The 26,196-nt window shown below is 43.2% G+C and overlaps 1 protein-coding gene across 6 annotated transcripts in view; it reads right to left on the reverse strand.

Moving 5' to 3' along the window:
* Positions 1–731: 731 nt before the first annotated feature.
* The window catches only part of LOC117153597 (serine/threonine-protein phosphatase 4 regulatory subunit 1), a 145,768-nt gene continuing 120,303 nt past the window's right edge, over positions 732–26,196 (reverse strand). For all 6 annotated transcript variants that reach the window (XM_076619446.1, XM_033327784.2, XM_076619435.1 and 3 more), the window contains 9 exons: positions 17,432–17,544; positions 8,499–8,641; positions 8,121–8,258; positions 3,988–4,158; positions 3,464–3,747; positions 3,057–3,243; positions 1,960–2,793; positions 1,590–1,860; positions 732–1,500 (listed from right to left, as the gene is read on the reverse strand). In XM_076619446.1, the coding sequence (XP_076475561.1) occupies positions 1,337–1,500; positions 1,590–1,860; positions 1,960–2,793; positions 3,057–3,243; positions 3,464–3,747; positions 3,988–4,158; positions 8,121–8,258; positions 8,499–8,641; positions 17,432–17,544 (2,305 nt within the window). In that variant the 3' untranslated portion in view covers positions 732–1,336. The remainder of the gene's footprint in view (positions 1,501–1,589; positions 1,861–1,959; positions 2,794–3,056; positions 3,244–3,463; positions 3,748–3,987; positions 4,159–8,120; positions 8,259–8,498; positions 8,642–17,431; positions 17,545–26,196) is intronic.

The raw sequence follows: 26,196 nt of genomic DNA on the forward strand, positions 1-26,196 counted from the left end.
ATAGTGACAATAATTTCTTCAGGAATATGGACCTTGATAAGAATGAACTACAGGTGAAATTAACAGCATTCTGTCTGTCGTGGCCGCTGCGATGAAATATGCACCTTAAACTACTTGTATCGATTTTCAGATAGGGAAACAATTTCATAGCGATAAACCGTTATAATTTCAGAGATGGTGTTTCTAACATTAATAATAAAGAAGAGATGCCAGTCGCTATTGGCATAAACTAAGTACCAGAAAAGTCGACACTGCAAGATTGATTCTGATGAGTCTACAATTGAAATGGTTGAATTCAAATGGAGAGATTGTACGTATAGGAAACAACAGGAGAATCGTTAAAAACAAATTATATTTTAAAAAAGATCCTGCACATTAGTGCCTTTCGGATACCGAATATTTGTGCATGTTAAGGATCGTATACATTTTTTTAAAATATGTGAAAATCACTTACAGGAAAGTTCTAATGTGTAAATAATAGAATGGTCACCAATCTCCTGATTTGAACCCCATAGAAAAATTATGAGATCATTCAGATAAAATCCGAATAAAATATCCCAAATTGGAAGAATATTTATAGGAACATTTCGAAATGGAATGGAATAATATTAGGCCTGAAACAATAAAAAATATTAGTAACCAAGCTACTAAGCTTGTAGATGTAGTTACAAAAGCACTCGATGGATAGATGGATAGATAACAATCATATTTTTATCATGATTGATGAAAAATTTAATAAATTTTTGTTAAAATATATTCTCTAATACGGTACAAAATGGAATACATAAAATTTAGTAAAATTCAGTAATGATTTCATAACTTTGTACAGATATTTCTTACAATTAAACAAATGTCCTAGCACTCAGCGGCAGTGTACGTTCACTTCCTTTTAAACATGCACACACACTCTTATATAACTGCGTAATGTCTTTTGACCATTGATACTTATAATCTGTCTTAGTCTAAAGGGGCGCGGAAATTGTCGGTCCCTTGGTCGTAACGACAACGCTAAGTTGCACTTTTTTCCTATGTTGACTGCACTAAACGGTACAAGTCTTGTTTCTTTGTTTAAAACTTGAGCTCATTTTTACATCGTAGATACACCAACTTATTCTTTAAAGAAACCCTTGCATCTCGTATTCTCTATCGGTATAACGAAATTCTTATCTCTTCCATCCAATTAATTTTCTTCTTACATTTACAAAGATAATTCACGTATGGAAGAACATTCGTACGAAATTTCTTTTATCCCATTTCCTTTCTTGGCAGTCCGGTATAAAATTGATTCGTATGGCAGGAAATAATTACAACTTGATTCTCACGAAATCTGAGTTCGTTAAAATATGTCCCACGGCTGTTTAGTTTTCGGTGGCAACAGCATATCTGATGGGACGTTTTCCTCGCCGCCGGCTATAACTCGAACGTCCCTATCCGGATCTAATCTCATTTCTCTCAGCCTATTCTCTACTTCTTCCGCCTGCTTCACTCCCAACCATTCTGCTAAAAATCGAAACACCCGTTTATTGAATATGAATTCGAAGTTCTCTCGTAACGTAATTATCCGAAGAAGATTACAAATAAATACTTACATCCCATAGGAATAACGTTCTTTGACAAAGTCCTCGCCACAACTAGTCTCACGTTTGGTACTTTGTCGGAAGATATTTGCAACAAAGTAGGTAACATTTCTTGCGAGAATTTATATCCGCTAATGGCGTTTTTCGAAATCAGGTTGGCGCACACGAAGGCAAACATCTGTCTTCTAACCCAATTCCTTGTGAAAACGAGACACTTGAGCTTTCGAAATAGCCCTTTTTCAAGGCGTCTGTCGTTAGAAAGATGTGCTACTATTTGTGTCACCTGTACAGATACGACAAAGCAAAGACATAAGACAAATATTATAGAGCAGCGTTAGGCTAGACAATTTACGTAGTATATAGAAAGTATATAAAATCGTACCAAAGAGAGAGCAACGTGTCTCACAGCAGCGTATTTGTCGCGTAGTAGATCGATAGCTAGTTCCACGATAAACCGGGTAACGTCTACAGGATCAAACAGATTCACAATGTCCAACAACTGAGTGGCTAGTTCCTCTCGAAATCTCCAGTTCCACTCGTTATCGGTGGTGAGGAATTCCCTCAGTTTTGGTAAATACTGGAGCCGAACGGCAGGCTTGAGTATCTTCAAAAACGTCGCTAAATGCTTGAGTATACCTATTCTGACCTCATCCAGATCTTTGATAAATCCATCATAGATCGGTACGAGATCAGCGATAGTGAGTTCTTCTCCTAGAATTATGGCGATTTCGTGAATACTGGAGGCTAACGTGCGCCTCACTTTCCATTGATTAGCGCTTGCCAAAGACTGATAAGCTTGCTTCAGGTATGGCCAATTTTCTCTTCCTAACGTGAGTACAACAGCGGGAAAACTAAATGCGCAATGATGAGGAATATCTCCGGGGCTCATGTCTCCGGAACATTGTTCCGGCTCAGCCATCGACAAGAACGAATCGATCAGATGCTGAGGAACGATCTCTTGATCGTTGAAATTCTTAATATCGTCTGTTGCGTATTTGTCTTCTTTTAGCGCAGCGTCTAACGACGACGCTTTACTGGACGCTGTAGTGCTGATCAACGGCTTCCGGTCTACATTGTTCTGCGCCGCGGATCTTCTGGCAGCTTCGACGAGCTCGTCGTCCAGTGGAAGGTCTGGCTCTACGTAGTAGTATAGAAACGAATTAAAGTTTTCCGTGTGGTCCAGCGTTTGGTCGTTCTTTAACTGTTTCCTTTGTATCTGAAAGAAATTTCACGAGATCATTTTTTATGTGTATCTTAAAAAAAAAAAAAAAAAAACTATGTACTGGTTGTATTTCATAGTCGAACGAACAAGGGGCGACTATCTGAAGCACGTTTTAAGAATACACAATCCCGTTTATGACTCGTTACCATTGTAACTGGAGAGCGAAATCGAATCACGTTAATGGCTATTTTCAAGGAAATAGAAAGGCAAATGAGCTCGCGAACCGCGTCGTTTCGTTACTTACGGACGTGTCGTACCTTCGACTTATAAGCTCTCATTGTGGAGATATCCTCCTGCGACTCGTCCTCGTCGTCCTCTAAAATTGGTTTTTGTATTATCACAGACGAATTGAAGTTATCCTTAGAACTATGGTCCTCCATGTCGAGCGTGTGACTTCGTATCGCGCACTTAGTAGGAAATATTCCCTCGTACGAGTACCTTATACTGTAAAAACACGTCGTTGATCCGCGTTATTTCTTTTTTCTAGTTCGTAAGGGAAATGCGAGCGTGATAAACGAAGCGGGAGAGTCGACGAGAAAATAAAAGGAAGCAACGAGAGCACAGAATAAGAAGAACAGAGGGGAACAAATAAAACGGATATTACAACGCGAGTCTGTGAACAGAGTCGACCAAGTAGAAGGTAAAAACTTTCAGCTTTTTATACCTGAAACGATTATCTTGTTGGCTGGTAAACACTAGCTCGCCGTGTTGATTATAAGTTACTTCGGTAAACTGTTTCGCGAACGTGGATATGAATGGTCCTAAAATTTGAAAGGCAGACATTCGCACCCATTTCGACTCGTCGTTAAGATGCGTGGCCAGAAGCTCTGCCAATAGTAATCGACGATGCTGAAGGGTCATGCAGCATGAGACTGGCATCATAACGTCTACACACGCTTTCCGGACACCCCACACTTTATCGCTGCACAGGTCGACGAATATTGGAAACTGCGGGAGAAAGAAGAAATTAAAAGAACGAACAATTCTTATTTTTTCGTATGCTCAACAGCCTGAGACTTTAGAAAATTTCAATTTCATCGAAGAAATTATAAGTCGTTTTTTTTAGGGGGAATCGCCATGCCATGCATTCTTTTCGATCGAATGAAATTGCAAATGAATTTAAAAAATAAAGTGTCAAGCGTTTGTTAGTTTCTACATGGAGGGAGAGGTTCGTGTGAAGAGACCTACCAATTTCCGAAAAAGAGTTTTCCTGCCGACAGCGGCGCAAAGTTCCCCAAGGTGCGACGCGCAGAATTTCCTCGTATAGAATTCCTTGTCTTCGCAGAGGGCGATGTATCTGTCCAGAAAGATCTTTTCGGTCAGCTCTTTGCCAATGAGCGGTGCCATCTTGCACATGAGCTGCGATAATAATACACAAATACGATATATCTCTGGTGAATTTTCGGATTTTCGATGGCAAAGCAAACGTGATCCGATAGAAAACAAGTCGGTAACAAAGAAAATCAAAGGAAACAATGTACAAATACACACACGTGTATACGATTAATTAATTCAAAAGAAACATAAAATAAAGGAAAACGTGTTTGCGACATCGTCTGCGTGGTTTAAGATCGCAGTGAACGGAGTCATAAACCGTACCGTTCCGCTCATCAAAGCTGGCTGTGATACGAGTCCAAGTCACCACATCACAACCACTCTGATAGGAGGAACAGTCGAACTCGCGCCTCTTAAATACCTGGAAAACAAAACAACAGGTACGATACATACATCAATAGCGTGGTAGATGCTGGCCGGTAGCTAGAGGATCAAACGTGTCCGAGACAACCGCGGAAGATCGATCGTTTCGCGACGATGCTCGAGTACCTCCTTTGGCGCCCGCATCTGCACGAATCAGAAGGTCATTGTGCAACGATCAAACGAATTAGAAAGAGGTGAATCATCCTATCGTCGTTCGACGATCGTGACCGCGTACGCGCATTGCGTTTTGTCCTACTTTATTTTTCTTTTCTGTTAAGCGTTAGCCTCATAGATTAAGATTATCAAGTATCTTTCTAGCAGTACGTCAAATCCTTGGATCGCACGTATCGTTAAATCTTTATTATCGTTCATTGTCGTTCTGTCTATTCAATTTTTACCACTTTCTATACACCACAGTGGCTACGAAAAGGTATTTGCACATAACTGAATTTAGTACTGTATTTATATACCGATCAATCAAGTATATTAACTTTTATACAATTTTATAATTTCTACATTTAGTAACATTTAATGAAAATGAAATGTGTAAAACAAACAAAACAAAAGAAACAAAACGTTTCAACGAATGATAAGTCTGTGCACAAAGTTCTTTTCTGTAGGCACTGTATATATATATATAATTATATTATTTACATTTAGTTAAAAAGCGGTAAAAGAAAAGAATTGAAGGTAAACGTAGTGTACGGCAATCATCGTGGATCACGAATAAGGAAGTCATCTGGAAATCGTCGTTCAATAAACGCGATCACGTCCTTCATGAATCCTGTGAACCCATGAGAGGAAGTCGACTATGAAAGAGTGCAAAGACTTTGCCGAAAGTGGAAACTACGCGCGAGGAGTCGATCTCCGTATCGGGACAGGCGATCGGAAATGTTTTTCTTTAAAATGGCTCGCGATGGAACGCTGTATTTCGCGGGAAAACGGCCACGCCACCCATAGAAGATGCTTCAAGGATGATCGAGAATGGATCTCTGCGAGCGGAAAGGTGAGACGACGTTTCCCTTGCTTTTACAGAAAACCAAGTTCTACCTCGATACGATAAAGGAAAATCGATACCGAGATCCACGCTAGAAGTTGTTGACTAACGGACGATCTTACATTTCCAATCATATTGAACATGAAAAAAACAGTCGATGAAACGCGTCGCCGCGCTCATCAAAGCTGGCTGTGATATGAACGCTTGCATCAGCATATCACAACCACTTTGTGAGCGACGCGTCCGCGTCATTTCTATCCTGCGAACCTTCCTAAGATCCTAAAAGCTACGAGAAACAAGCTTCTAGATGTCCTGTGTATGCAGTATTCTTATATATCTATAATTTCCTAGCACCGTTACGTTCAATACAGTTTGATAGGACGCTGCATCGAATAGAAGACACGACACGTTGCACGGAACGGCGATCCAAATCGTCAAATATGGCTGTGATATGACATTTCCAAAAGCAACACGCCACAACCAATTTGACGATTGGATCGCGTTGTTCTCCTTTTCTGTAGTTTTGCCCCTTCTGCGGTCACTTCTCGCCTCGTTCTTCGTCTTCTCGTGACGATCGTACGGCGAAAGAAGCTGCGGTCTCGATCGTAATCCAGAACAGTACTAGAGGAGCGAGTGTATGCAACGTGAGACGGAAAAATGAGGGTAAAAATTAGAAGATCGTAAAAGTTATGCACGCACGTCGTTCATTCGCTATAACTTTAGGTGTCCATCGACGACGTGGCTGATTATTAATTAAGCGGGGGCACTAAGTGCGCTCGTACAGCGCACACGAATATGCTCCCTGACGATCGATTCTGCGGGCCAAACTCAACAAAATGGCTGTGATATGACTCGAAACATTCCACAACCAATTTGATGTATCGGACCGCAAAAGGTATTTTCATTTCGGTGGCTGTGCTCGGGTACAGCGTTCGTGTTCCACCGTCTCTCTCTTCATGTCGATTTTCTCTCTTTCTCTCTCTTCGTACGTGTGTGTTCCTCTCTCGCGGATCGTTCGTTTTCGTCGTCCCTCAATTCCGCGAGAGATACAAACGACGCGTTCAGTTTTCCGTTTTCTCTCGTTCTCTCTGCTAATTATTTCTACGTTTCTCTTCCGTTTCTCCGCCCTTTTTTTTGGCTTTCCCCTCGCCCTTTACTTTTTCCCCTCGTTCGATTTTCTCCGTCGAATCGTGCGTCGTGGACGGACACGATTTTGCTCATCAAAGCTGGCTGTGATAGTCGAACTCTATGACAAACCAACTTTGATGGTAAAAGCATGTCCTCGTCGAAGAGGTGCCAGCTTGTTCTCGTAAACTCTTCTTTTTCTCGTCGATATCACCTGAAAATCGCTCGAAGAGCTCGCTAACTCTTCACTGATTCCTACTTTAAAATCGATCGTTATTCCTGTCATTCCGCGATAAATGACGAACTTATAGAAGCAAGTCGTTTGCTTTTTACAACTAATCGCGTGCCTACTCGAGTAATGAAATCACGTGTACAAAGGAGATGATTCCTCAACGAAAAACATCTTCTATGGAGAAGCCTCTGCAATGACATACGGTGCCTACTAAAGCGTTAGGGATCTCTCTGACAGAATCGATAAACGCTCAGTACGAAATGAAAAGCGTTAAAAATCCCAATTTCCCTCGCACGTATAGATCAGGTCTCGTTTGGTCGTTGGCGAACGTCGTAGTAGAACGAACGCCGGATGAAAGACAAGATAGTGAGACGCGATAGCGTGAGAACATCTCACTACCCATGTCTTTCAGGCGGAATCCGTTGGAACGAGGGCGGCGTAAGGTCCAACGACCATAAACACGACACAAACTCGATACACCTATTGCTCCGGATAGTCGGCGATACACTTGCTTGCATACGATGAAAGCGTGGTCGAGCCGAATGGATCAAGAATGCTAGACGCGAGAAACCCGTCTTGCCTTGTTTTTCACCACGCTGCCGTACTTTCAATGGACACACGTTTACCCTTGAGTAATTCTTTACATACGTATTCTTTAATTAAACGACGTCGACGATCGTGCTACGCTTCGTTTGAACGCATTAAAATGAGAAAACTCGTTAAACTACACCGGTGCCTGATAGAATGTTAAAATAGAACGGGTAAAGAAAGAACTGCACAATGATTCTGCGTAGGTTTCATTCCACTCGTTTTCTCAACGCGCGATTCCACCTCCAACACGCAATAATCGCGGGCTATGAACATTGCGACGAGACGAGAGATCACGATTTTTGTTAGAGTTTTCTAATTTGATCGTACGAATGGTTTGTCGAAAATGTCCGATCTAGCGATTTCATTTTTCCACGCACGTCGAAGTGTTTGAAATCGTTCATTGAGTAATATATGATTAACTATTTTAAAAGACACGAAAGAAAAATAAAACCGCAGTTTGCCGGATTATTTCGAAACGATAGGTGGGACATTTTAATCGAAGAGGACGTCGGCGATCACTATTGTCCTTCATAATATATTTCTTAAAAAATATCAATGGATATAACGTACCATGGATGTAACCATATTTAGGTGGTGTAGGTTACGGCAACAAATTTAAGATTTAAAAGAAAAAAAGGGAAAGAAAGAAATGAAAAAAAAAAAAACATAGAAACTTACGGAGATGCCAGAGTTAAGCAAATCGATGGACGTACAGAGGGTTTCTATAACGGGACACAGCTTGCCCTCTATCGTGGTGTTATCGATGAGACCCTTCTTCGTTAGCGTCAACACCGCTGTCTGGGCCATCATTCGTACCTGAGGCAATAAAAAAAAAAAAAAGAAAAAATAAAAACGAAAATTAGAATTCGTTAACGAGGCATTAAATTTTTTGCCGCCTGCGGAAAGAACACGATTTCCGCTAGGTTTCGAAAGAGAAGGAAGCGGTTATCGAAAAGTATTTCTGAATCGACGTAAATCATAAGAAGAAAAGATGCTTATCGATGGAAGGAAGCTTTGACGATCAACCGCGTAGAGAAACGTGATCAAAATATTCACCTGGTTGTCTTGATCTTGTAAGTATCTGATAATGATGTCGAGGAGATGATTGTGAAAAATATTGTCGAATAGGTGGGGAGTCTCGTGGCAGATCATCACCACGTGCGGTATGTGCTCCATCAGGTCCAGTCCAATTTGCGCATCTGAAATCAGAAATAATTTTTCATCGCTTAAATTTTATTCTTTTTATATTGCTTTTCGTATATTTATCTATTTTCAGTTTGTTTAAAAAACACTCTACAACGACCACCGTCCAGATCGAATTCTGGATCGTAAGTTGATTACGATTAACACGAATCGATTGCAGATTAAAGTGGGTAACTATGCTTTTTCAAATGTCATAGTCAAAGCATTCGTGCGATCGCTTATCTTACATAATTTTATCAATTTTTGTCTACTTTTTGTTTCGCGAAGTCGACCTATGTGGCGGATAAGCGACTCGAATAGCGATAATGTAATACAGTCGTTAGTATAATCGTTTTTGTAAAACGGCAGAAGTAATTTGTTTGTGAAACAAACGTGATCCTCCGTCATCCTATTGAAAAGAATTCAACGGTGAACAGGCTGAGCAGACAAATGCAAATTTATTTTAATCGGCGTCGATACGATCGAATCGGCGATATTCGTTAGATTTCCCTCAAATAATTAATCACGGAATATTCAGGAATAGTGAATGGGATTTCTACGAATCTAACGTTATTTCTCCCGGGGAGGAATAAAAATTCCTATCGAAATAGAAAGAAGAAAAACACGTAGGAAAGAAAAGGGAGAAGGCCTGCGCTGTGATCCATCGATTCTTTGGACGAGGAAAGAACTGCCGGCGTTCTATGAAGGAATTCGATCGTTTCTTTGCAACTCACGATCGGCCGCTAACCGTCAGCCATTCGTGCGTCGAAAGCGAGAAAAACTGGAGGGAAAGGCAAGGAACCATTCTTCGGCGTTTTCTCGACCTTGGCCGTTTTTATTACCCCAATAGGCATTTTCAGGAAATACCTGAACGAAAAAGAAAGGCCTGGCACATATCAGCGTTATTGTTGATTAGGAAAACGCACCTTCCCATTAACAATATGCTTCTGAAGAATGGAAATGTCCCGTTTGTTTATTAGTCGAATGATCATCGGATTAGCTCGACTGGTCGCGTACAACAAGTACAAATTACGTCGCCCGAGTATCTTGCAAGTAGCGTTTGATGGAATGTTTACGGAAATATATATTGTATGTTTCAAATTTTCAATACAGGCATATTCTAAGGATATTCAATGTACAATTTCAAACATTCTAGAAAGATATAAAAAATAAATAGAGAAGGAGAGAAAGTACATACCACCATGTTTGTTTTACGTATTAGTCAGCATCGTCAAATACTTGGCTTCTTGCGACGCCATTATCACAAATCGACTTCAATTGCACTCTCGAAGCGTTAAAATTTCACCAAGCCCCTTCCACGTTTAAAAACACAGGGGAAAATAATAGGAAACTGTTAAAACCAAATTATCTTCGAATTTTATGAACGACGTTACGGTTTGGAAATCTCTGGACTCCTAAACCTCGATATTCCGTTAAATATTAGACTACTAAAAATTGAAAAAACTTTGAAAGTAATATCGGTAAATGCGAAGTAACTCCGGCGGAAGAGGACGAAACAGAAAGATGAAACGTGGAATCCAAGAGGACGCACGATTTACACACAACACTATCACACACCCGAAAGACACTGCATGGTGAGAAAATAGTTCGACTGTTTCGTAGTCGTCAGAAATGAAGAAAACTTGGCAACAGCAGCAACACCTTTCCATCGTAGAGCGTGGGTGAGACTGAGTGTTTCGTCGGTTAGTTGGTCGCGGGAAATGCACATTCCCCATTTGTCGAACTTTTCCAGTGGTAGGGAGGACAAGAAGGGTAGTAATCTCCCCACCACTCGACTGCAAGGCCCAACGAGGGAGCGAGTAGGAGAGGGGATAGGGTATCGCGTACAAAACGGGGCTCGTTCGTTTTCGGATTGCTTCGCGCGTACTTCGTGAGGCCCACGATCCGAGCACGTGCTCGCTTTTCCCTCCCCTCTCGTATCCCGTTTCCCAGCGAGTTCCATGATCGGTTCTTCCATCGTTTCCTCCCACGTTGACGCAACCGCCCTTCGTGCCGCCGGTTTTAGCCGACGAAACGCGAACAAGAAGCTGGATCTTGTCCCCACCCTCTGGCATTTTTCTCTTTGCCAGGCAGCCCCAGTCCATTAATCACGCGCTGGGTCTTATCTTCTTTTTCTCCGCCTACTGCATCCTTGCGCCTTCTATCTAGGACACGAGATCCCGCCAAAAATATCCCACTGCGTTCCTTCAGAATTAAGCGTCACCGATTATTTACCCCTGGCATTTTCGTCTTCTTTCGAGCCACGTTCGTTTTCGTTCATCTCGTCGATCGTTTCTTTGAAGGGACGAAGGTCCATTGTTGATCGCAGCCGATATTAAGACTGGCCAACACTGTGTTTGAAAAGCTGATTCTTCTTTTGGTTCCTATCCGGCCCACGTGATTTAGGTCTTTGGCGCCGATATTTTTAGAGGATTCTAGGAACGTGGTAACATTCCTGCGTTCCTCTCAGGCATTTTCCAACTAGTCAATTGTATTTCTTTTTACCGTTTCATAATCTTGTAAATGTGAAAAAGAAAGAATCGATGGCAGGCAGCTTCGATATTTAATTGTACACTCTGGATTTACGTGGTGTTCGTTCCATATACATAATCCTTTTTACGCGGATAAAAATCGCGTACCTAGAGGAAATCGGCTAATACAAGAAAAAGGGAGAAAATATTGTAGAGGAAATCGAAGTTATAAAAGTATTTATTTCATATAGGTTCGCAAATAAATTGGATATATAGAATCGTACAAAAGCTGAAACAGATTCTATTCATCGTCTTTGTCCGTATCCATATTTCCAGGCAATCAATTTTTTCTTTAATCGACTCAAAGTTACCATATTCGTCGTTTGACTTATTTTCAAAGTTCTGTTTCGCTTTTATTCTAAACGTTTCGGGTTAAAAGCGCTCGCTGGGAATCTCGTTATCGTCGACAACACGATTGATTCAGACAAAGATTATCGAAGATTATATTTTCCGACCGCGTAAATCGATGGACTGTCGGTATTTATCGGAAAAGAGAGAAAAGCATAAGTTTCGTATTCGGAGGTGCAAAACTTTGTTTTACGTCTCACGAATATTAATTGGCTATGAATTAATTACAACGCTTTTTGAAAAAGTACCGAACATTTAATCTTCTTATTATGGCATTCGTTATTAACATAAATGATTTCTCCCTTCAATGTTACGCTATAGATATTCTTAAAACGTTAAAAATACTTTTCTTAATTAAAACGAAAACAAAACTGAGATACGACAAATTCGTCGTCGGGTCAAAATTAAACCGAAACACGATGCACGATTCTCGAATTCATTGATCGTCGTGCAACTCGTACAATTATTATCTGCTAATTGAAATAACTCTTTGTCCGCGATGGATAATTAGAAACGTGTTCGTGATCGTTATATATGTCGGAGATGAAAGAACATCGGGATTTCCCATCCGGAATGTTGGGAAAAACCCCAATACCCTAATCCAGACTTTTACTATAGCTGCACTTAAGTAATAACAATAAGAAATAGTTCTAATGTCCCATATGGTTTTATGACGATGGGTTCGGGCTCTAAGTGACAAAGCGGTACTTATACTGGACGTAGCCACGGTCACGGGAGGGACATGTACCTGAAAGAGGTATGAAATGATTATATGGCTCTCCTTAAAACAGAGATTAACCCGAGAAGCAGGGACAGGAGTATATAAGGGTAGCCTCTTTCGGATTGAGGGAGTTAGTTACTTGGTTAGTGAGTCGTTGGACGAATTGCCGATTGAGTTATCGAGAAAGTTACCCGAATCGTGTATTACGTTGATACCGGTCATCCCGTGGACCGTGGATTCGTTATCGAACCTGAATTCGTTGTCACCATCATCTCGACCATCCTATCGCCGCTATTACTCATAGCCTCTTGTAGTGTCCACATTTGTACCGATAAACATTGCTACATCCGTGACGGTAAAGTAAGTAAAGGTTCGTCGAACGCCCCAAAATTCCAACCTGACTCCGACATATAGTTACTTTTCCCTGGGCAGTTCCGTGAAGACGAAGCTAGTGTGACAACGACTATACCCAAGTCCACGTCATTCCGTACTATCTGACAGCGAACCCTTAGGTTCTGACTTGATCTTTGCACATGGCCAAATATTACACTTTCCCCATTACGTAGGGCAATTAGGACCCGCCCTTTGTACCTCAACACCTACAAACGCAACATGTAAAAACTGCAAGCATTCGACCACGAGAGAAGTCTTTAGTTTCTAGTCTTTAGTCTTTAGCCTTGAGTCTTTAGTCTTGAGTCTTGTGTACAGTTTGGCCGTGATTTGAACAACTATTTTAACTTCGCTACTTCATTGTAATATGAATAAAAGCCAACAAAATTATAAAGGCACCGTCAAGTTAAGTTATCGCTCAGTTACTCCTTTTTTATCATAAATTTTACGTGACACTAGTTATGCGACGACGGATGGATCGATCTCGGGTATCGATCGTATCGGGCCAATAATGAGAAGACACCCTCCGGTAACAGTGGCACGGATTCATAGAAACGCCACCAAGATCCGCATGAAAACCACCTTCACGGAACAACAAGTATTCGAACCCCTTTCGCTTTACGGCAACAATTGGCTTCGTTGCATTCTTATCGAGAAAGAGAGAGAGAAAACGCGTAACTAGAAGAGTCATTGTTATTGAAGCCATCGTTGTCTCGTTCTCGCCACCAGAAAAACAGATACATTCTCGGCTTGTCCATTTTTATCGAACATTCCCAATTATGAAACTTACGTAACTCTCCATGTTTCTTCGTTAAAATTTTAGCACATTTTTTATGGTAGGCGTAAATCAACGTTTTTTTTATTCGATTTAATGTATTTCTCGACAACGTATAGAATAGAACTGTATGGGATAGAATTTATTTAAAAAAAAAAAGAAAGAAAGAAAGAAGATTCCCCCGAACGTAAGCTGTATCCTGTCATTCCAGAGAAAAGAAAAAAAAGCGAAGAAGCAGATAAATGGTAAAGGAAGAAAAAGGAAATATCCGTTTCGTTGTCTGTTAAGCCTTCGCGTATTTCCTCCTCGCATATGACAGGAAAAAATCGGGAACTAGTCGACGCAACTGGCATCGTCCTCTTTCCCCGCGATCTACCGAAAAGGAAAAGGGGCGCGTGTCCCTTTCGATATTTGTCCCTGCTCGAGGAAGCTAGTCCAAAAATACGTGTAGAGAAAAAGCGCGCGTGTCGCTTGCCCCTGGTCACGAGTCTTGAATCTTCTTTCCTACAACCCTCTTCTTCCTCGTTCGTGTCTTCCCCTATGCTATGCTTCGATCGGCCCACGGAAAAACACCGATGCCGGCACGTGTTACGAGCAAGATGTTCCATCGTCGTCTAGATCGTGCCTAAAAATAGTGCAGCCAGTATGTGACACTCGTCAGGGATCATGCTCTGTCGGGAATGCACCTTTCCTCGACAGTTGCATCCCTGTCGGGAAACGCCTGATGGCTCGTAGGACACGTGGCGCGTTTACAATACGATTATTCTAATAGAAATAGAGAAGTATGTATAGATAGCGAGGACTGTAACTAATTGTGCGTTGTTAGTTCGATATCAAGCTATGGATAATTGTAGATTATTTTGGTAAATATTTTATATATTATTATATATATTATACTATTTCTGTATAATATGTTATTCCTGGTAAATTCAATTGGACGATGAAAGAGACACGATTAACTTAAAAAAATGCTCGATAAATTTCGTAACTTAAATACGTGTATTTAATTCTTCGCAAGTAATGTAGCGCGAATGTGTGATAATTGATTTGTACTCCGACGTTATGTATATAGAATATCGATATCAGTTAGGCACGCCGCGTATATTATACATTTTTAATATTTCTGTCGTACGATAAGAATACAATTAAAACGACAAAATATCGAACCCTGTCGATAATCACGTAGATCTTTCATTAAAATAAACTGTTTCGCCGCGTGAACATTAGGGGCGAGCTGGTTTACACGTTTCAAGATAACCGATCGAGAATTCGGAAAATTTGTCCAGAGAATTTCCTACTAGAATTTCATCGCCTTTGTTTTGCTTGTCTCGTAGAATGACGCTGGAAAGCAACGAACTAAGCCCGGTCGTACGTGTTTTTCCAACGTTAGGTCCGCTAACGCTCGGGAAATAACGATCACGCGTCCAGGTACGATCGATGGCGAGTTTATTTGCAATTCGAAGGATTCCCTTTGTCGTGGTGAGGTAGCGTATTAAGAGAACGCTGCGGCGGCACAGAAATATAAAAGGAGCATTTTTTTCACGTGACGGAGGTCCCGTGCGGGTCTTAAAAGTCGGCTGTCTTAAAGTATTTTCGAAGGTCTGGGAAAAGAAAAGAGCCATTAGTGGGATGAAAACGCAGTGGCGCGTCATTTTCCACGTTTCCTCGAAACGGTCAGGTAAGAAGACCTACTGGCTATTGCTTTTTCAAACATATCTTTTCCTTTTCTATCTTTCTCCTTTCTGTGTTTCGGATTTCGTTAGGCTAACGTTTGCTCAGGATACACATCGACTCATTGATGACTCATAGATCGTTATAGATGACCTTCGAACATACTTCACTCGGCTTTGCGAAAACCGCCCCGAACAATGACGATCGTTCTCGATCTTTACAGAGGACGATGAGTAATAAATCGATTTTTCAAACGACCAGTCATTCTTAAGCGTTTTATGGCCCCTCAAAATTTTCTCCTACCGCTGACACAATTCTTCCGCTCATATTTTCCCATATTTAACGATGTTTGCTGTGTCTGCTGTCGATCGCCGAATAGCTGTATTTCTAATCTAATAACCGATGCCCGTTTCCTTATGAATAAATAGCAGGACATAAATTCTTGACCTGTTTTTAAGATTTCTAGTAACCTTACTCGTAACCTTTGTGATTTCCAGCGATGGTAAACGCGTTAGCAAGTTTTTTTTTTTAATTAAAAATTTCACATTTACAATTTGTCCAACTTGGACATTCGGTAGAATTTTTTATCCGATTGATCTTCACGTGGGTGGCTACCCTCAATGGGATACCATCTTCGTGTTTGTTAAGGTACATCCTTTGTGAGATCTGCTGGGTGTTTCCCTTTTAGCCTTCTCGCGTTAGCAGGTGATCAGGGAATTTTTCTCTTCTCTTCAGGCTCCACTTTGCCTCTAAATCCAACTATGAACCATTCTTCGACCAACGCCGTTATGCGTTTTGATCTCTCGTTCGAGTTTCGACAAAAAGGGATCGCGTTATCGAAATTACAGGCCGCGAACGCGATACCTCGAGCAAGAAAATCGTCATTAGGTTCGCCGTTGGGTCGGGTGTTTCGTTTCGAAATACCATGTAACGTAGAAGTGGGCTAGACGAAAAAGTAAACCGTAGCGAGCGTCCTCGTATAAATACCTCGCGCAGAGAAACCACGACAGACTTCCGGTGAGGCGCGTGCTACACCGGAAGCGGCGACAATCTTGTCGTCACCTACTGCGGAGCAACAGCCTCGTCTGCAACCCTAACTGGCTTCCTCGTCACGTTACCCCACCGGTAACGCGGAACACGTTCTGTCTTCTCTCAAGAACGCGTCCTGGCCTTTCTATTTTTAAACTCCCCCCGTATCCGCAGCCGCGGGTCTCGTTCGGTGTATCTCGTTCGAGGAAACGGGGCTGAGCAACCGGAAAAACAAATGGCGCGCCACCTAAAAAGGAATTTTCTGCAGGCCGGTGTGTGCAAGCTAGGGAACATCCCGCGTCACTTCAATTTTTCATGGTCGAGAGGGAACCAGGGAAAAATGTCTGGTTCGCGGTTGGTGAATTATTTCTGTAAAAGGTGTAGTTGCAACTCGAGACGAGGTGTAGGATTTTGGATCCGTTGCAAAACCTGGTTGCAGGAGTTTAAAGTTTCTTTCAAAGAAAACCTTTGCTACGGTGTGATTATTAGTACAGAGACAACAAGAGTGTTGTGTAAGATTGAAACAAGTTGCAACGATGGACGTTTCGAAGATTCGATGGCAACGTACAAATTGTCCATCTTCTCGTTGCCCGATAGATGGAAAGAATTTTTTTATAGACACGATAGAGTAAGCGATAGGCGTCGAAATCTGCGAATGCTATACGATAGTCTTTTGATAATTGGTAAAAGATCGATCGCTCTTTCAACAATCACACGTATTCAATGCAAGACGTAAATACGATAAAACTTACGTGCATCTAAAGAGTAGACTTTGCTATATAAACTTTGGCTATTGCAGATTAAAATCGTAGATAATGCTTTAAATCGTCTCGAGACGACGTTGTTAATAAGTTGTACAAACGGGAAGCAAAAACGGGAAAATTGGAAAAATAAAAAACACTCAAGGATGCAGTGTCTGACAGCAAAGTAAGGTAATTTATAAATTACGTGCGCAAGCAGTGCGTCAAGGATTTGGCTCAGAATTATTTCCAATCCTTTCGTTTCTTATTTAGAAGCTGTAAAATAAGACAAATGTGCGAACGCCAACAACGTGCAACGTGTGTATAGCGAACATTTAGTAAATTAGGTTTCTCGAGTCGTCTGTTTCTGGCATAAGGCAATCTCCAAATTAAAATTCTTAGATTTTATCACATCATAAAGTAAACTGTCAAGCTAAGATCGCGACGTTTTCATTTTCTACCTGTTCATTTTAAATCTCCCTTCTTCTTTTTCTTTCCTTTCTTTAGAATTGACAAGGAACGCGATAGATTTCTAATCGCTTCGGTTACACTTTATATCTTCGAATGTGCAATTTTAACAGACAAATGAGTTTTTAACTTACCGGTATCGTCGGCGATCTGTCTCACCACGTGCATCACTTCGCTCACGTTAAGTTTCGTTCCATTGTTAGCGGCAGTGCGAAATACTTCCACCAGCATCCTGCCGATTCTCTGTCTGCAAGAAGAAGTAACAGTACGAAGGTTGGTTGGTGTGCAGCTGTGATTAAAAAGAAAGCGTCGTACAATTGAAATACAGAGAATAGCAGAGATGCCTTGAACACGTAAAAGGAAGTGGAAAGAACAAAATCAATTGATTTTAATTTAAATATGTTGAAACGGCGAAGTTACTTGACATCGCCTGTTTAACAAATTTTCCGTACTCTAACGATCCAATATACGGCAAATCGTAGCTACATCGATTCAAAGCGTTTCCTTCGATCGTTTTACCCGATAAGTGCGCCGCGCTATATGGATATTTTAAATACTCTTACATTTTTATATTATATATTCACGTATAAATTCATAAAAATTCGAGTAACCGGTATTTCGACGGATTTTCCGTACGATCCAAGTGAAACGTAGTTTTACAGCGGTGATCGCGATCGACGACAAGGCAATGCACGCAGAACGTCGAGAAAGTAAGCAGACATTTACGAGCCGCGTCTCGTCCCGAATATAAATCATCTAGCAGCAACTGGCCGAAGGATACGCTTAAGGAGGGCGCGGGATGGCCGAAGAAAGAAAGTGGCGAGAAAGGGCAGGTTTGCCTAAGGAAAATTAGATTTTCTCGGCGGAATCGCGGACGAATGCAAATATCAGCGCAGGGGACGATAATTAACGGCGAACAGAGAAGAAGTTGGCCGGGGAGAAAAAAGTTTTAACAAGGAACGATGGGGCCACGCGCCCCCTCGTTCACCAAGTCTCGGAATCGTTCGCGTGTCCCCGAAATTCCCGACGACGATCGGTCGCAACTTTCGTCGCTGTCCGGTTCCCCAGCCAATTTCGTTCAAACTTGCACACCAACGAGAAGGAAGTTGGCGAAGCGGCTGTACTCGATCGAATCTTAACGATCGGCGCGGTTGCGAGGGCCAATCAGGATATACCGGCGGACAGAAGCCTGAAAAGGAACGGACGTCGGCAGTGGTTGTCAGTCGGCCATCGTGACGGCGTCGAGCAGAAGGAGGCAACGTTCTGCTCGAGACGAAAAATCGAAGTGGAGGCGAGCGTAGCAAAAAAAAAAAAAAGAAAAAAAAAGGAAACAAAAAAATAAAAATTAAAAAAGAAAAGAAGAGGAGAAAGAAAGCGGAGGAAGAAAGCGGTGGAAGAGAAAAAGGAAAAGGTGGAACGCGAAGTATAGCAACGCGTAACGTGGCTGTATGGTGGGGATGGAAGGAAGGGAGGAAGAAGAGAAAGAAGAGGAAAAAATGAGCACGGGGGGTTAAGATAGAAACGAATGAAATCGATGGTTGGACCGAGAAAGGAGCAACAGAAACAAAAGATCGAGGAGGTACGCGAAGAAGACGAAGAAGGACGCGAAAAAAGCAAGAAGATACGCGAAGAGTTCGATCTTCTAGTTTGGCGTCCTCGCAAGACTTCCCCCCACCGCGCTTCAATAGCGCCGTGGAGGGGAACGCTATCCCCTCCACTGTGGTCGAGTGCGTGAACGGATGGACGCGGGGAAGCGAGTTGGTGGGGGGAAGGCAAAAGAGAGAGCGCTGGCAGCAGCCGAGAGGCGAGTAGACTATGTGGCGAAACTCGTAGAGCGATAAAGACCGAGTTCGGTAGGTTGCCGAAGCGGTGGAGGGGACGGAGGAGAGGCGGCCGCGTGGTGGGGGGTAGAACTGGCACCAACGGAAGATCGTTTGCGGTACCCCACCAGAAGTTTACCGGACGATCGGAGGTGGGGGGCGACCGTTCTCCAAAGTCGTTGGAGAACGGGTAGAGGGATGGTACCGCCCGTGAACGCCTACCGTGCCGGCGCAAACATGGCCGCCGCCGGCGTCGTCGACGACGACGACGACACCGACCACGAGGATCGCCACTAAATTCCGCTCGCGTATCACCCAACTTCTTCTCGCCGATCAACTTCCGATGGGAATTATACGAATGCACAAAACGATCGATTTAAACGAGCATCCGCTTTGTTCGCACGTTTACCATGATCGATAGTCGCGAGACCGGATAAAGGCGGATGGGGTGTGAAATACGTATACGCGGACCCAGCACCACCTCCGGCCCAAAATTGAAGTACAACTCCGCTGGTAACTTCGCGCTGCTGCGCATGTTCGTGCTTCAGGATGGCTCGTAAGATCGATAGGGAAGACGGCGGTTTCGTGACCGACGGGCTTCGGGGGCTGGTTTCGATTTTAGGGGAAAGTCGATTTGTCGGGCGGGGGAATCGTTCGCAACGATGTAACGCGCTGAAAACTTCGCGTTTAACTGTACGCTCGTACTTCCTGCTGATTCCACCAAGCTACCTATACATTACATATTCCGTAGTACAAACTTCGAACACCTCGAACCTGCGATTTTGCTTAAATTTTACAAATTTTCTCCATTTTCCAAATCGTCCCTGTATAACAGAAAACCAGAAACCCATAGAATATTCAAAGTTCGTAATAAACTTACTCGAGCCCCGTTAAAACAATTGTTACCGAAACGAAACTCGCGATCTTCCATTGCAACGACTTCGACATTGCTTTCTGTCTCGAACGTTCCGCTAATTAATCGAATAGAATCGGCGAACGGAAGACATTCCTCGGCGCCGACATGCACCGTGCCTTGGTTCTCATTATCGACGTTAAAAAAACCATGGCCCCATTTTAACGGGGACACGATCGTTATTTCGACGATAACGCGTTATTACGCGATCGTGCGTAATTCGCGCGGATCGTTCTCACCGAATATCGGTCGTGAAATTTCATTATCCGCCTCGTGGAACGCTCACGAGGACCAGCGATATCCGGGGAATCGTTTACGAGGAAAAGGCGTCCGCGTGCGAAATATATCGCATCTTCGATGTCGCGTGCAACCTCCACGCCTCATACAGATACAACGTTGTATTCGAGTCGCGTGTGCGCCTCTCGTATTCCGTTTGAACGGCGAAAAGTGGATTTGCTTGTCGTTTCGAACGCGTAGAGTCGTGGAAATACGACGTAACGTCACGTGCCCGAGACGGAGAAACGGTAAAGATGGATAGCTATGTGCATTGCCGTGCGATGCTGTTGTTCACCGCCAGCTACGATCTCTATCTCTTTTTAACGTCTTTCTCTCTCTCTTTATTCAATACAAAAGTTAGGTTGGTTATCGAAAGTTCGATTAAATTTCAGATATCACGACGCGAGAAAAGAAGGAGCGTCTTCCTCTTGAAATTTATTACGCGTTAGCCTGATCGACAAATGTTATTTATTAAATTTGATGGTGGAATATCACTTGCCCAATTACCAAGAACAATAAAAAAGGAGAGAAGTGTTTGAAGTGGCTGTTGAAAAGCGGAATTTATCAGTCGTAGCGAAGTTGGCACGTCGATCGTAGAAATGAAATTCCTCTGCTATCTGCTTCTGAAGATTTGAAATCTTGATAATCAGCGCTTTTTTAATCGAAGTCGCTTCCACGTTCCTCTAATCGCCGAAGATAGCGGAAAAATCGTTTGTTTTCACATATTCGATCAAAGCTTATCGTTTCGCTATTTTACACCAACGTCGTGTTTTTCTATCGCCTGTTCGATGGTTAAAAATGGCAAACGAAATGGAAACCGGAACAGCAGGAGAACTCGCATCGAGATCTTAGTTCGCCGCAATTGACCATTCGACAAACACAATGTTCTTCGGTTCGTTGAACAAACGCATCCGCGATCGACCAACTTTACCGGACAAGTTGACCGCGCTTTCTAGCCACCGGAAGCCAGCTGTTATCTCAAGAAGCTAGCCGGCACCGAACGACAAAGCCCTCGTCTTTGACACGAGCGACCCACATTCGACGACTAAGTTGTTTCACGATCGGTACGTACGTCGAATACATCGAAAACATCGTGGATACTTTCGCGATATAAAAAAAAAACAAGGGAAACTGCTGGATGAGTTTCGTGTAATTATCGTGTAATTATAAACAGCCAGATTCTTTAAATAAATTACACATTGCTCTATCGATATATCGAAGTAACGTATCATCGCGCGTTTTCAACGACTTGCAGACTGAAGTTGTTTTTCCAATTCAAGTTGCTTTCCAAAAATTCTTCGTGTCGAACGGTACTTACACGCGCGTTTCGTTATTTAATCGAACATTTCACGCTTAAACAATCCCATTCGAATAATTGTCCAACGTTTGAGCAATCTCCCATCCAGTTTCGTTACCTTTAATACGCTATTATTATTCAGCCACTTAAATTTTATATATTTTGCTTACTTTCATATAATAAATCGTCTCAGGTGAAACGTTAATTGAAATAAAATCATTGGAAGCATAAGCTCGCGAGACTTCGTTATTTCCATCTACTTGGGAAAATATCCAAACTCGAGTAAATCTAAACCTTCGAGTAAATCTAAATTTCCACGAACAACACCGAAGGAAACGTACAAGAAAAGATAAATTACCCTTTCCACCCTCTTTTCTAAGTTCCATCCTGCCAACCAAACGAACAGTTGTCCGGCAATGTTCTCTGAAAGAGACCAGCGTCAGGAGAATTTTGCCAGACAAGATAAATTCCCATGGGCCCGAAGGTCGCCCTTCGATACCCTCCCCCCTCTCGCCCTTCATCAGGGTCCATTGGTAGCAAAGGGATCGCGACGAGGGTCGAAAAAGGAAGACTGTGGGGTACCGCATTCGAAAACTCGCGTGTCTATGACTACCAGATACCGGCTTCCACGTACGGGCACTTTCCACTCGCTCGTCTTCACACGGTTTTTCTAACCCCCGGATTTGTTTAGGCTCCGTCTTTGCCCTCTCTCTTCTTCCTCTGCTTCTTTATCCCCGCGTCTCGTCCGATTGTCCCGCGCGAGTTTTTCGCTCCTCGGTTGTCCATCGTTGTTTCACCGAGGACAAACGCGCTAACGAATCAGTTGGAAGGAAGGACGAGCGGATAAAACGGGGCCAGAGCACCGAGGGGTTGTTATACGGCGAAAATTCCCCATGGACATGGTAATGAAAGACGATATAGCGTTTGTTGCTGTTGTTGCGTGGATGGAGTATCAGTAGCAGAAGACTTGTATCGGGGAAAAGTGGCGGAAGCCGTAAAAGGCGATCTCGGCAACAGGCGGAAGCCTTGCAAGCTCTTAATTCCTGCCAGCGTTTAGAAGATAGGGTGAACCGCGAAATCGTAGCGAGACTCAGCTTTATCCGCTAAGTGATCAATTTATTACGATGCGAGAAATTTTGGAAAAATAGGATTTCACGTAATTCGGGGAATCGTAGTGGAAAGGGGAAGTGAAAGGTAGGAAATTAATTTCAAGCCACGTGAACTGCAGCGAAACTCGCGATAGTTTTCCCAGATGCGCAACGGTGGTGGCACGAGGGGAACGCGAAAATCTGGGCCCCGATCATTGTAATTAGGGGAGCGCCCTCCCTCCAGGTGCACGTACCTCGTGTCACATGCGCCGCACCTAAGCACAGACGGGGAAAAACGATGGCGGTGGAAATGAGAAAGGGGAAAATTTGTTGGCCGTGCGCATCTGTCGCTCGAACGCGTTTCATCTAATCTCTCGTACAATGCCATAACACCGGTCTGTCAACGAACGGAGAATACAAAAAGGAAAATCCGCAATTTGTCGGCCTAAATAATACCTAATACCCAAATACGATTTCTAAATCCAATCAAAATTTGATGAGGCTAATTTTTTCATCCGATAATCCGCCAATATATCAAAAACGATTGTCCGCATCAAATCTGTGCATCTCTTCAGTTATCTTTCGTTTCTCGTCTACTTTACTTACAACAGGCATGGAATTTTGGAATATAAAATAGTTGGAATTACATCGAGTGTTAAGATCGAACGTTTAAAAACTGTCCATGCGATGGTTTTCCTTTCTCATCAATCGCGTTCTTGCACTTTTGCTGCAATGTTCAGCGGATGGTTCGAAACGGTGAGAAAAATCGCAAAATACCGAAGCGTCGAAAGCACGACGACACGTCAGTCGACTATTTTGAAAGCTTGGAAAAATCTAGAAAACACCGTTTCTCGAGAGTGCGTACAATTTGAGCACTCAGGTATCACGGACAACTTTTCTATCCATATTGGTGCGCGCTACTCAAAACACCATACACGTCCTAAGGACTAATCCTTGAATTAAGCGAAAGCCTCTAATTTCCAGCAGCGGAAAACGATAAAAGGATGACCGCGCCACTTCCGCTCGATGGACTCTGCCGTGAACTCTGCGTGTACTTAAATCAGCCGAGGGTGACACTCGAGAAAGCTGGTGCATGCTTCCTCGCTCGACAGAGGGAAAAAGCTCTGAAAATCCGATTAACGGCTAAGAAATCAAACAATCGCCTAACGTAGCCGTGAAATTCAGTGATGGGAAAACAGAGAGAGAGAGGGAGAAGAACAGAGGAACGGACAGGATGTGACCCAGGAAAGAGACAGAGGAAGGATGGTTTAAGTACAGAGAGGATTAACGCGCGTTCATTCAATTGGTTTATGGTTTCGCGCTCTTCAGTGACGATAAATAAGCGTCGAACAGTTTAACCAGGCGGAAGAGCGGCGAACGTTGAAGGTTTGCGAAGCGAAGGACGTGGAAACAAAAGAACGAAAAAGAATCACAGGATGGTAAAACGGAAGAGCAACTCGGTGGCGTGTCTCCTCCGGCTACCTTTATTACCAACATCAAATAACATTTCGGTGGCTGCCTTCTAGAAAATGCCATCCCTGGGTTTTCCCTGATTCTTCCTTGATTGCAATTCCCGTCCTTCGCCAGAAACCGAGAAAGGTTATGCACAGGTTTAAATCTTCAATAGCTGATAACATCGGGTCGACTGATTCTCTGCTTCGAAAGGAATCTGCCTAACGCCCCCGAGTTACGGTCCAACCTAATTCCACTGGATAGAGTTGTTTGGAGGAGTTTGTTGTATCGTTGTCATTAGAAGCATCGAGACTGTCTATGGTTGAAACAAGAATTTTGCTAATAACCCGAGATTCTATAGCAATAAAATTTCTATTCCAAAGAAATAATCGTATCTGATAAGGTTGCCCATTGCTCACGTTCTACGGTTCGCCAAACGAATTTCGCTGATTTCTTCACAACGTGTCTGACCGTTGCGCGCGAGTTTTACCAACGATTAACCTGTCCACGAGGACGAATGCTTGGAAATGGAAAAACATCAACCACATGGTTTCGTCTGTCTCGTGGGCGTCGAAGATTCACTCGACAACGAGCAAATTTCCAAACGAGTACGCCACGTCCCGATGATAGTATGCGGAACAAATCTGTCTGAATATAATCATCGCCGACAAATGGTCGGCTGATAACTCGAGGAAATAGCGCGGATTGCTTTTTTAAATTTATAACTGTCCGTGACACCTGGTATCGTCTAATTGCTATATCACTCGACGAGGATAAGCGTAATTTCCGTTATAGGCATCCGCGATTACGATAGTTTTTCCAGGGTACCGAAGGGAGAAACAGCTTTACGGCTCGTTAGTCGGTCGTACAGCTCTTATAATGCATCATCGGCAAATTCGAAATCAACCGTGTAAACAGACTGGGTCGAGACTGTTCACAAACACGAGAACAAAACAGGAGGGACGGCGTGCGCATAACGCGCGTCGATTCGTATGGCTCCGCGTAATAACCCAATTAGCGGTGTTCAGCGTGTTCGCGGTAGATCGATGTAACGCACGGAGACAAACAATTCGCGAAAACCGACGTAATTCGCGCCTCCTATATTGCCGCGCGTCGATCCGCCAAATCTCGTGCCATCGCTCGCCCAATATTTTCTACAAAACACACGCGTTTCTCCGTTAACCGGCTTGATATCTAATTTCTTCCATCTATCGTTCTCATCCAACATTCACGATATCTGTATACCACACGTATGTACCTCCATGCTACGTTGTCTCACATTCTATCTATACCGACGTATCAACGAGTGTCATGAATTAATGAAAACCAAGGTAACCCTTGCTCGTGTTTCTTCGCGGGAAAAATCGAGCGATATCGACGAAACGTCGAGGCAACGCGACTCCGTTGGAACGCGACCACGAGAATCCAGTGTCTCCTCTCTTCGAAGCGACAAGCAGTCGATAAATCGATGGCAGAGCAGGTAGATATAATATCGTTCCGATACATACCAACCGAAAACTTATGCCCGTTTTCTGTTCGTCCGGTGGCCATGAGGTCGATCGCACACGCGATTCGCGGGCGACCAGTTTCCACCGGGGAGGCGTAGTTACACGAAGAGAAAGACAGAGAGAGAGAGAAAGACGAAGCGTATACACACGCGTGTTGCTCGTCTGTTGGTTCCTCAGGGCTTCGACGCCGCTGTCTGAGAGAACGACGACGTAGAAGAAGAAGAAGAAGAAGAAGCAGAAGAAGAAGAAGAAGAAGAAGAAGAAGAAGAAGAAGAAGAAGAAGAAGAAGAAGAAGAAGGAGTCTGGTAGCAGGGTCTCCGTGGCATGAAGGGACTGCAGAGAGAAGGAATGTTGTTGTTGTGCCGGGAGGCGGTTGCATCGGGGAGGCGGTGGAGTGCAACGGCGCGACCGGCGGCGTGGATCAAGCGGTGGAAGAGCGACAAGGAGGGAAAGACGATGCAACGCGATGGAGAAAGAGGGAGAAGGATTCGACGGAGAAGAGACGGGGCGGAGTGGGGGGTAGTTTGGCGTTCGAGGCGCAAGAG

The sequence above is a fragment of the Bombus vancouverensis genome, chromosome 1, assembly GCF_051014615.1.
Source record: "Bombus vancouverensis nearcticus chromosome 1, iyBomVanc1_principal, whole genome shotgun sequence".
NCBI classification, from domain to species: Eukaryota; Metazoa; Arthropoda; class Insecta; order Hymenoptera; family Apidae; genus Bombus; species Bombus vancouverensis.